Source organism: Dendrobium catenatum, unplaced genomic scaffold (genome assembly GCF_001605985.2).
Source record: "Dendrobium catenatum unplaced genomic scaffold, ASM160598v2 fragScaff_scaffold_821, whole genome shotgun sequence".
NCBI classification, from domain to species: domain Eukaryota; kingdom Viridiplantae; phylum Streptophyta; class Magnoliopsida; order Asparagales; family Orchidaceae; genus Dendrobium; species Dendrobium catenatum.
Window position 1 is genome coordinate 2,548 of NW_021319283.1, and position 12,343 is coordinate 14,890.

Sequence of the window (12,343 nt, forward strand, 5' to 3'; positions counted from 1 at the left end):
CCCCCCCCCCAGCGCTTGCCCGCGGACCGAGCTGCCGCGTGAACCGTGACCACGCCTGCCCACCACTGCCCTGCTTGCCCGCCGCTGCCCGTCAGCCTGTGGCCAATCACATTGTCGAGCCGAAAGCAGGTGCCCACCGTTGTGTCCCGAGGTTCGCGTGACCGTGTTCTTGTCCGCGTGCGAGCTAGCCCAGCTAGCCAGCTTGTCGCGTCCAGCCCAGGTCTGTGCCCGTGTTCAGGACCTCCAGGTCCAGCTGTTCGACCGCCAGTGTCCGGCCTCTGGCGTCCTACCGCCCATGTCTAGCACACGCTTTTGGGTCGTGTCGGGTTGACTGAACCCAAAGCGGGTTGGGTTTGGGTCCGAAAAACCGACCCGTTTGTAAAAACGGGTCGGATTCAGGTTGACCCGAATAGTATCGGGTCAGTTCCGGGTTCAACCTAAACCCAACCCATGACCCGAAATTAACACCCCTATATACACCGGGCTGACTCGTTTAATCGCATGGTGTTCAAACGTGGGAGACTTTGAAATCACACAATCATGTGAGTTTGAACGAGCCGCTGTTCTAGAAGCTCGCTCGAGTGAAGCTCGTCCTCGGAACCACCACGTAACTAGGGCACCGCCTTCAATACACTCACGTAACAAAGGTAGCTAGGGCATACAGGGAGAGCTGAAGAGGAAAGAGAAGTTTGACCTGCTCGACGGTCGCGAGAATCACGCGCTTAGAGGCTTGTTCAGGTACGCATGGAGAGCCGAAAGGAATAGAACAGTTTTGGACTGCTCGACGATCATTCATTAACAAAAATGAAGGCCGCCTTGTCTTCATTGTTTCCTTCGTATACCCTTGACAACGATCTGGCGACAGTCGCGGCAATGCAGGCCACTTTCTCTGCTTCCTTCGTATATATTCTTATGAAGATTTGGCAATAACTAAACGTGGCTCTGATACTATGTCGAATTCAGGAATTTGAGAGGGAAAAACTTCTCCTCTAATACATAATTTCATCCCAATTTATATATCTATATAGAATGTTTAAATAAAGAAATAACTAAATTACAAAATCAGACATTATTGCCCTCGTATATTTCTTCCTAAATCAACTACCTAACTATGGAAGATAATTAGCGTGATTTAGACGAGCTTCCATGGATCCCTATTTGTGGCTATGGGATCATATGGAGACGAGAGGCTAGGATTTAACACTTTCAAACATGAGATAATGAAAAAATAAATTAATTAATAGACATGGTTGGTTCAGCAAGTGTAATGTAGGGTATAAACTATCACGAACACATGAGGAAGAGGGATAAACAACAATGCACGTTCGTCAAAAACTCCAAAAAATGTGAGGTTTAGAAGGGAATAGGAGAATCTCATAGTAAGGAATAATTAGTTAATTTTTCATTGACACCTTGATACTCCCAAAAGGAAAGTATTTATAGGATTACAAAGACTCGTAAGGCGCATTATCTACTTATTAAGTGTTTGATACTCACTATTTACTTGTAAACCACTAAGACCTACTATAACCAATTATATCGATCTAACTTCCCGTTACACTTATTCATCGTATCATTTATCTCATACATTATGATTAAAAGAAAACAAATTATCCTGTTTAAATAGTACAAAGACATGATTAAATCATCCAGTATGATCAGGGAATGTATAGTATAATCTTCTTCTTTTTATTCATCCTGAGGGGCTTTATTTGATCATTAACTAAATGGGTCATCCAATAAGAGTAGGTGTTCATACATTATGATAAGTAATTAAGGATCACAGTAATTAAATTTAAGATTACAACAATATTTATGTTATATCATTCATACAGTATGATAGAGTGTTTGTATGGTACAAACCACAACTGATTTAATCTTAGCTATTAGTTTCAAATGAATGGCTGATGTGTGCTTGTTGATGTTTATCATATAGTATGTCGGTAATCATATATTATGATGAATAGAGAATTTTAGTATTGTTTGTCATGATCAAAGAAAATTCCCTAAGTACATGTTCACACTTTTTTTTTTTGACAAAAATTATAAAAACATTATAAAAGAGACAATTGACTCAAACTCAAACTGTAAATAAGATGTCTCAAATACTAACACATAAAAACATAAAGGAAAAACATCAATCATAGCATCCAATGACCCCAAATTACTAAGCACTTATATCAATAACACCAAGTCAAGTCATAAGTTCTTTTAAAAAGTCATAATTTAGGGGTTTGGTAGAGATATCAGCTAATTTATTTTCAATGTCAACGTGTTATATTTCTACATCTCCCATGGCTATGTGATCACAGAAGAGATGTTGGCAACTTGAAATTCGATTGCTTTTAAATTCTTATCGGATAAGCCAAATAGCCACCATCAAAACCAAGGAATCCAATTTATGGACAAGCTAGCTTCCACCACCCCATACCAAGAAATCCAGTTAATGCACAACCAAATTCATTCAAAACAGTGAATAAATTCAATTTCTTCATCCCAAGGACCAAGAACTACCATTTGCTATATAGCAACAGTAGCACTCCACGATCTTAATAAAAGTTATAACTATAAAAATATTTATATGCAAAATGTTTAACATGACCGAAAAATCATAATTTTGAAGCAGCCGCTGATGTCCTTTCTTACAATTGAATCAGTGATTCAAATTGGTGTACAGGAACTTCATTCACAGCGCAATTCAAGTTTGTAATTTAATAACGTAGAACGACAAATTATTGCTTAACATAACAAAACAATATATTTACATCTAATTTGATATCCACTTTGGTTAAAAAATTCCATATATATAGTCATAGCAAAATATGTTACCAAAGAAAGCAATAGTTTACATCAAGAAAGCCATAAATTACCTTAGGTGCCACATCAGTATCCTTTCGCATCCGTTCAAACATGTTAGCAAAAATCTTAGCATCTCTTTTATTGTTCTCTAACTGACGTTGCTTAAGTATTTTTTGGAGTGATATCACCTCCCTGCAAGTGAAAACTTATGAAAGATAGAACTTACTAGTCTTAGTCCATTAAGTAAATTTAAAGCATAATTCTAGAGCAAAAGTCACCTATTCTCTGGATCAGATTCTAGGGCTTTCTGAATATCCAATTTAGCCAAGTCCAAGTCAGCAGCTTCTATATGTGCCTGAGCCCTCCTATATAAAGCTTTCACGTTGCAGAATTCAATGTCAAGTACCTGGAAGGTGGAAAAGTTGTATATGGAACATAGCATGATCGCTCTATGAAAAAAAAAAAAAAGAATCTTACCTTGGAACATTGCATGATCGCTCCATGAAAGTCATTTAATTTAAGGCTGCATGCGGCATGATTTAACCAGCAGGAAACTCTCAAAGTTTTAACTAGCTTCTCTTCACCACTCTCAAATGACTCAACTTCGTTAACAAAGTCTATGGCCTGACAGCAATAACACCAGTTCATTTCTTCCAGAAGGCAAGGAAACCAAGTATCTAAATTAACAATAAAAGTTCATTGCATTTGAGAGAGCATACCAAATCACTGAAAAAAGGTTATCCACAAATCAATAAAAAACGATCCATTCTAGTTAACCTGGGACTACGCTACCTTGTCATACTTTTTTGCAGCTCGCTGAAATTTCCCAATCTTATACAGATCATTGCCCACTTTTTTCATCCTCTCGGCAAATTCAATCTTTTCATGGCCAGTCATTTCACATGTTTCCTTTTCCTGAAACCAAATATGACGCAAATCAGTGCATGAATACACTTCTAATTTGCCAGTCTACCAGCAGGTTAGGTACAATATTACCTTTGTAAAGTCTACCAGCTCCACTTCATACAATAAAGTTGATCCTGCAGGAACGAGCATATCACCTTGCTTGACTTCATTTCTAAAACCATATTCTGGTTTTATTGTCACTTGTGACAATTCACCCCTCAACATCGTTGCTACTGCTCGATCTAGACCAGAAATGACTTGCTCTATATACCATATCAATGAGAACAGTTATATCACATAAAACTAGTACGTTTTTTTTTCCATATAAACTAAGAAAAGCAATGCAGCTGAGAAAGAAGCCGTAGAGGAATCAGCCAACCTTCATCTATAACAAATTCAAAGGGAACCTCGTCAAACCCCTTCCTCTCGAAAATTTTTCCATCTTCCAACATGGCAGTATACCGAACTAAGGAATTATCTCAGGTCAGTTGCATTTAACCACTATCCCTTTCAATCAGCATAGATTTCAAAATTTTCTAGTCAACAACATTATTCCAAAAAAAATGAACTGTGTTTAATAAAAAAAACAGCCAATAATACCATACTATCATGCACATCTATGCAACCATAACATGTTTGGAAAGCAGACTGGTTAAAAAATGGACTTACCCCAGACAACCTCCCCATCATTAGGTTTACGAATACCTTCTCCCACTTTCAAAATCTTCTTCAAAACCTTCAAATCACCAGTAACATCAAGAACAGGGTTTAGGGATAGAAGCTCAAGATCAATTATCAATTCAGAATTGGTAGGTATAGCAGGAAATCCATTTTCAGCTTCTCTCCCATTCTCTCCAAAAGCATCTGAAAATCAATGACTGCAGAGTGAGCACCAGTAGTTAACATAATTATAGACAGCGAAGGGCAAAAAAATTAAAATCAAATTGTAAGAAGAGACAGTTTAAAAAGTACACGATGAGAACTTATTGATTAGCAACTTTAAATGCTATGGTTACAGACCTTTGCAACTTCATAATCAGAACATAGCGCATACATGATTAAGGCATAGTGCATAAGTGTGGACGGGCATGATCTACATATAAGAACTTGAAGCATCCATTTAGCCAATTAATGCAACTATCTACCACCAAATCATCGCTAACCCCGCCATCCCCTACCTAGTATTATGCTTCTCTTTTAATGGCCAACGTTTTGCACCATAAAGCATCGCAGGTCTCACCACCATCTTATAGAATTTTTCCTCAAGTTTGAGGGGGACTTTTCTATCACACAACAAGCCCGATGCATTCCTCCACTTCAACCGTCCCCTACCTACCTAATAGGTAAAAAAAAAGAGACTCCACCCCACCTTTTTTAGCTTAAATCTTATTCTCTCACCCAGGTAACCTTCAATAAGATAATATAAAAACGGCTGGCCTCATCATTTCTCCCAATTACAACCTTCTCTTCCTGTGGCAGTCCTTAACACAGCAGCAGCCACTACCAGTATGAATTCATCTTCACCGTGCCTGAAAAATAACCCATCCAATCCCAGTTGTCCAACCTCAACCTTCTTTGTCATGGCATAACCAACCAATGTATCCATTAGTATAAGTATGTATAGTTGTATCCAGATTATTCACATGTTTGAAAACAGTGAAATAAGATATGGTTCTCTTCTCATATACTAGCTCAAACTTTTGCTCGGTCTCTAGTTGCTTCACTTGTTTCCAATGACAACTTCGTGGTATCAGAGACCATAAGTTACATGACATCACCATCCTATTTGCATCCTATAAGCCCTCTCAACATAGAGAAGTCCTCTGCATCCATCACCAAGCCGAAGAATCGCTCTTCAGCCAAAATGGGAGAAAACCCCATACCCCCTCATCTCAACTTTTTTAATGTCAAACATCAAGAGCATCATTCACACACAGTAAACTACTGAAAATCACCCTACCTTGAGATCTCAAGTTTCAAGCTATTTCAAGCCAATAGTTGATCTTCCACAACGAAGGCTCACTGGTATACAATCTCTACATATTAGTCGATCAAAACCTTGCATCAACTCTATACCCTCTTTTCTCTCCCTCTCCTTCCTTATGTCCTTAATATAAATTCCTATTGAGAAATCTGGAATATTATGAACAAATGAATGTAATCTACAAATAGGTCCAAAGTAATTTAATTCAAAAATTGAATTACACGACTTCTCCATAAAGAGTAGGACCATGACCCAATAACTGTCTAACATAAAGGCCACAAAGTAAATTGTATCACAGCAGTTGGCTCTTCCTCAGACGTAAAAGGCATAATCCTGTACACATTTGATGGCCTACCACCACCATTCCAAGCATTCAAGACTGCCATCATTATTAAGCTTCAACCTCTAAGTCATGGATAATCTATACTCACTGCTCAGCAGCAAAGAAACTAATCTAGACAACTAAGCAATGAAAGAAAACACCCTATTACAATAACCTGACAATCAAATTGAACTTTCTGCACTGAGAGGATGAGGACGTGAAGGCTCTGGATAATGATTTCAGCACGGAGGAACACCACCCAAACAGACGATGTCATACTTCTTAGCTTTTCAATGTAGGAAGTACAGCTTTCTCAGCCACTGAATGCCTAATATGCTTTAAATATGGGCATTTGACTGCATGTTGCTAGTATAGATCAGACATCACCAACCGCACCAAGCCCGTAGCAGGCATTGCTAGCTGCCCCATAAGAGCCCATAGATAACAAGATTTTGAACATCGGGTGCACTTTCACCTTACAGTTGACTTCATTCAACTATTCAATCCACAAGTAAACAAGTGATATCAACAAATCATCGTGGGAAAGGGAAAAACAATGCCCATCTCCCACACCAAATAAGGTTTCTATTAGACCGGCCCAAGGGCCGGTCGGTTCAGGTGTACAGGAGACAGGAGACGGAAACAAGGGGGGTGGAAGCTAGGCTTGGGCGGAAGCATGATTGGGGCCCACACAATAATGAAGGCTTTGTTTAGGAGGGAAATTTCAAATTATGGGTTGTTTAGCGATCAATGAATTGTCCTTTTGCTTTAAATAATCTTCTTCTTGCTAGGGTTAGGCTTGCATCTTGAATTTGAAATCTGAATTTGAGATCTTTGCTTGGATTTTTGGCTCTAGAATTTGGCTAGATATTTGGAGAGATGAATCTTCCTCTCGAATTGAAGATTCATTGTATCGGATTATTCTTTTTCTTCTATTATTGAATTTCAAGTGTTCTTCTTCCCTTTACTCTACAGATTTTACAAAAATCTGCACTGTGCTTGCTGAAATTTAGAGAAATTCAGAAGTTTTCTCTGATTTTGGTGGCTATTTTCTATCAAATTGGTATCAAATCATGTTGATCTAAGGGGTATCAATGGCTGGAAGGAAAGTGAAAGTTTTGGAGGGAGAATTATATAAACTAAAATTAAATATTGAGGAAAAATTTTCTTATTTTTAGAACAAATTCGCATCCATCCATGAAAAGATGAATGGAAGATTTGCCATAGTGGAAGACATGTTGAAGAAGCTGCTTGAAGCCAAGCCCAATCCGGCGACATCTAAAGCAAAGGAAACTACCGGCGGCCATGGGAGAGAGGGAAACCCAAACCCGTTCAGGGGAAGGGAAAATCCGGAAGTGGAGATTCTGGATAGAGTACATGGGATGCCGCCGCTAGAACCACTTTCTAAGGAGGAAATAAGTGTTGAGTACGAACGAAGGAGTGCTGATTTTGCAATAATAAGGGAGGATTACGATCGCTGGGGTGTTGATTTTGTAAGAGGTGAGGGGATTTTGAAGAAGGAATTGGGTTTGAGCACTGAAGGGAAGAGCATAACACTTGGGGAGCACCGCCTCTTCTAGGAATGGGTGGCTATAGAGGATTCAAGAGAAATGGGGGAGACCTGAGAGTAAGGAAGCTGAAGATGCCCATCTTTGAGGGCGAGGATGCACATGAGTGGATCTACAAGGTAGATAGGTACTTTGCGGTCAACAAGCTGATGGAGGAGAAATTGACAGTGTCTGGCTTGTGTTTGGAACGGAAGGCACTGGCCTAGTATCAGTTGAGGGATATGAGGCAACCCATTCGGAGTTGAAGAGAGTTCAATGATTGTTTACTAGAATGTTTCCAAACTAGTAGGAGAGGGGACTTCTATGAGCAGTTCTTCGCCCTGATGTAGGAGAGGATCGTGGCAGAGTACCATGATTGGATTGAGTACCTAGCTAGTAGGCTAGATCGGCTTTCTGAGACCGTGCTAGAGGGGAACTTGAAGAAATGGCTCAAACCAGAGTCTAAGCAGTTATTGGAGTGATGAGGCCACGTGACTTGGGGGAGGCCATGAAGCTGGAACAGTTGGTAGACGACCAAAAGTATCTAGAGAGGGGAGCTAGAGGAAGTAGTTCGGGGTGATCATACAGGATGAACACCGCTTTTCTAGCTCCTAAGGGACCCACACCAGGAGATCTGCGTGAAGCCCCAAGGAAGAAGTCTAGAGGAGGTGGATTTGGGGGGAACTTCAAGAAGTTCAAAGAGTTGTTGCAGGAAAAAACGAGCAATAAGGGGGTTGTGCTTCAGATGTGATGAGAAGTACACATTGGGGCACGAGTGTAAGGACCGAAGTCTTCAGGTTCTCACCATCTGTGATGATGAGGAAGTTGAGGAGGGAGATGAGACGAGGAGGAGGAAGAAGAAAAGATGCATCTGGACATGGCAAAGATCTCTCTGAACTCTGTGGTGGGATTCACCCCGAATCACACCATGAAGGTGAAGGGAGAGATAGCTAACAGAGAGGTGGTGCTGATCGATAGTGGGCTTATAACACCCCATAGTACTCCTTAACAGTACAGAGGTTATTACTAATATAGACTTTTCATTTATTTAATCATACAATACTTTTGTACATTTGATAATGCTTATAAAACATCTCACAATTCAGTTATCATATATCTCATCAAACGGAAGCAACTAATAACTTTAAGTTTCAACATAAGATACTTACAGAGCCATTATAGAAATCTAAAGTAACAGTTCATTAGAAGGTTAACATACCTTAAACTTAGTTTTACAAACAGGTTTAAAACTAACATGAAATATTTAAGTACTTGCAATTAGTCGTCTCCGATCTTTTCTTTTCTTTTTCCTGTAACAACAACCAGTAAGGAAATACTGATGAGCTATGAGGCTCAGTAAACTATACAAGTTGATTAACAATTAAAATACAATAATTGTAATTTATCAAATCATTAAAACCATCTTTGACAAAACTTACCTTGCAAATATCATAATATCATCTTTAACATTAGTCTTAACTTCTTTCGAAGTTGCATTGAATATCAAATTCATCCAGTAAAAGACTTGGCTATACTTTCATAATCATAATCAATGGAGCCCAGGTAAACCTAGCATTATCGCCATTGAATTACATCGAGGTCCATTTTGCCTCTTTAGGGGTCCCTTTTGCCCCACCTGCTATACAGGTATTCATTTCCTTTGTGGTCCCTTTTGCCCCATCTGCAATACAGGTTTCTTATTTGGGTCCCTTTTGCCCACCTAATATTGCAGACATCATATCATAGAATAGCCATTCTTTACTTGAATTTAATATTCCATATACTTCATATATTCTTAAATTATACATGACTTGCAATATACAATATTCTGTAAGAATTTGTATCTTCTGTAGCTTACACTAATTGCATGCTAGAATATTTTTGTCAATATGAACTTTAATGAATTCCTTTCAATTTAATATCAATTATGAAAATCTTAGACTCATCATTATACATCTTATTTTAAACCTCACTAATACATGTATGCAAGTGATCCATCATCAATAACAACTTTGTAATATACTCATTATCATTATTGGAATATTCATAAAGCATTATACATATATGTAGAATCAATAATGATGGCATTGGTGAACTAAACTTACACAACTTACCTTCTTGATGAGTCATCTCTTTCAAACTTACACCACGCAACCTTCTCCTTTGATATACTAACCAAAAACTTTCTTTCTGCATATAGTCAGATAACTTATACATACATTTTGGCAACAATTGATATATTTATTCATAAATTATTACAATTACGAATATATCAAAATACTTACCTTTAACTTCTTCTTTCCTCAAAATTTCCTTTGTTTTATACTCCGCCAAACCCTCACAGCAACCTACTGTTCCATTGGTCTCACTCGTACAGAAATTCTCTATGCTACAGTGTCGCGGTACTGTAGCGAACTATGCTACAGTAAATCCTGCACTATGCTGAAATCTTCCTATGCATTTTTCTGGATTCTGCTACAAGATTTTCTGAAATTTTCTTTAGAGAAGTGTAACCGAAGGAATTCTTTTCTCTGGCTTGCGTGTAAACCGAGTGGAAGAGAGGCCCACAAGAAATAACTACTATTCTCAGTTATCTATTCCCTTCTAATAGATGCATCCAACATCTTTTCAGCAATTCCTTACCCGATATCCTGCTGGCTTGCGTGAAAATTCTAACAGAAAAGGAATTCGGTTAGTTCTCGTGGAACATATAAGATACGGACAATAAGGTCCACACAAAACTGCTATTCTATAACTTCTTTTCAGCCAAGTGATGCCTCTTTTCAATTAATTATTAGCTGAGAAATCAGATATCCACATTATATTATTAAAAGCCTATAAGTGATACTAACAAACTTTAATAAGTATCAATTCTAAAATATAAATCCTTTAACTTTTATCATTTTACTAATTAATTCTAATTTAACTGTTAATATTAATTTAACAGTAAATTAACAATAGTAAAATTTAGAATGAAATTTTGGGTTTTACAGGGCTACCCACAATTTTATCTCCAATCAAATCGTAGATCTGTTGGGGGTGAAATTAGAGGACAATGGAGGGTATGGGGTGATGATGGGAACGGGGAAGGTAGAGATGGTAGAGGAGTGTGCAGGGGAGTAGTGCCGATGATTCAGGGGATTCATGTGAGGGAAGATTTTCTCCCATTGGACTTGGGAAGCACTAATGTCATTTTGGGAATGAAGTTGTTGTAGACCTTGGGAGACACCAAAGTCAATTGTGGAGCGCTGAGGATGGAACTAGTGGTGGGGGGAACGAGGATGGTGATCTAGGGTGATACAGGGCGGTCCAGGGCCAAGATATATCTCAAATCCATGATCAGGATCATACAGGAGGTGGGAGGAGGATTTTTGGTGGAACTGCAACGCTTAAAAGGGTTCAAACTGAGGGAAGAGGGAGACATCCCTATGTCAGTACAACCACTCATACAACAGTTCAATAAGATTTTTCATCCGCCTTAAGGTTTACCACTACCCAGAGAGCAGGAGCATGCAATCAACTTGAAGGAGGAGGTGTCACCGATTAGTGTGCGACCATAACGCTACCCTCAAATTCAGAAGGGTGAAATAGAGAAGCTAATTCGAGAGATGTTAGAGGCAGGGATCATCAAGCCAAGTGTGAGTCCCTTCTCTAGCTCAGTCTTACTGGTTGAGAAGAAGGATGAGAGCGGTAGGTTTTGTGCGGATTACAGGGCCTTGAATAAGGAGATGGTGTCGGATAAGTTCCCCATTCCGGTGATCGATGAGCTACTGGGCGAGCTGTATGGAACAGTGGTGTTCTCCCAAATGGATTTGAAGTCGAGCTACCATCTAATCAAAATGAAAGAGGATATTCAGAAGACGGCTTATAGGACACACGAGGGGCACTACGAGTTCTTGGTAATGTTGTTTGGGCTTACTAACACCCCTGCTACTTTTTAATCCCATATAAATAGGGTGTTCTGGCCATACCTCCAGAGGTTTCTCTTAGTTTTCTTTGATGGCATACTTGTGTATAGGACTAAAGAGGATCATCTGGAGCATTTGAGAGTGGTCTTTGGAGTTCTACAGGAGCATCAGTTGAAGGCCAACCTGAAGAAGTGTAGGTTCGCACAGACTAGTGTGGAGTACTTGGGGCACGAGGTATCGCAGGAGAGGGTGGCAACCGACCAAGCAAAAATTGAAGCAATGCAGAAGTCGCCTCTACCTAGGAACTTAAGAGAGTTTAGTGACTTTCGAGGATTGACGGGTTATTACTGAAGGTTCGTGAAGGGGTACAATGACAGAGAAGCTAAAGAAGGATAATTTCATGCGGGGAGAGGTGGCGACCCAGGCTTTTGAGTGACTAAAAAAGGCCATGACCATAGTACCATTTTTGGCTCTGCGATATTTCAGACAGACCTTTATGGTGGAGACATATGCATCAGGATATGAGCTGGGGGCAATACTTATGTAGAATCATAGACCCATAGCCTACTTCAGTAAAGTGTTAATAGCTAGAGCTAGGCTAAAGTCTGTAAATGAAAGAGAATTGATGCTTATCGTATTAGCCATTCAAAGGTGGCGTCCATACCTGCTGGGTCGCACTTCATCGTCATGACAGACCAAAGGAGCCTGAAATATCTGATGATTAAGGAACACTATAGGTGGTTGTTCAAATTGTTAGGATATAATTTAAGATCCAGTACAAACCAAGATTTAAGAATAAAGCGGCTGGTGTCTTATCCAGGTGTGGGGGAGAACTCCAGGAGATGGCCATTTCAGTGCCCCTTATGGTAGATTGGGG

The 12,343-nt window shown here is 39.4% G+C and overlaps 1 protein-coding gene across 1 annotated transcript in view; it reads right to left on the reverse strand.

Annotated features, from left to right (window-relative positions):
• Positions 1–2,870: 2,870 nt before the first annotated feature.
• Positions 2,871–12,343, reverse strand: part of LOC110092910 (70 kDa peptidyl-prolyl isomerase) — a gene marked incomplete at its 3' end in the record, with an annotated part of 33,527 nt that continues 24,054 nt past the window's right edge. The window contains 7 exon segments of the mRNA XM_020817607.2: positions 2,871–2,991; positions 3,078–3,205; positions 3,277–3,423; positions 3,592–3,714; positions 3,796–3,968; positions 4,085–4,171; positions 4,375–4,569. Of these exon segments, the coding sequence (XP_020673266.1) occupies positions 2,871–2,991; positions 3,078–3,205; positions 3,277–3,423; positions 3,592–3,714; positions 3,796–3,968; positions 4,085–4,171; positions 4,375–4,569 (974 nt within the window).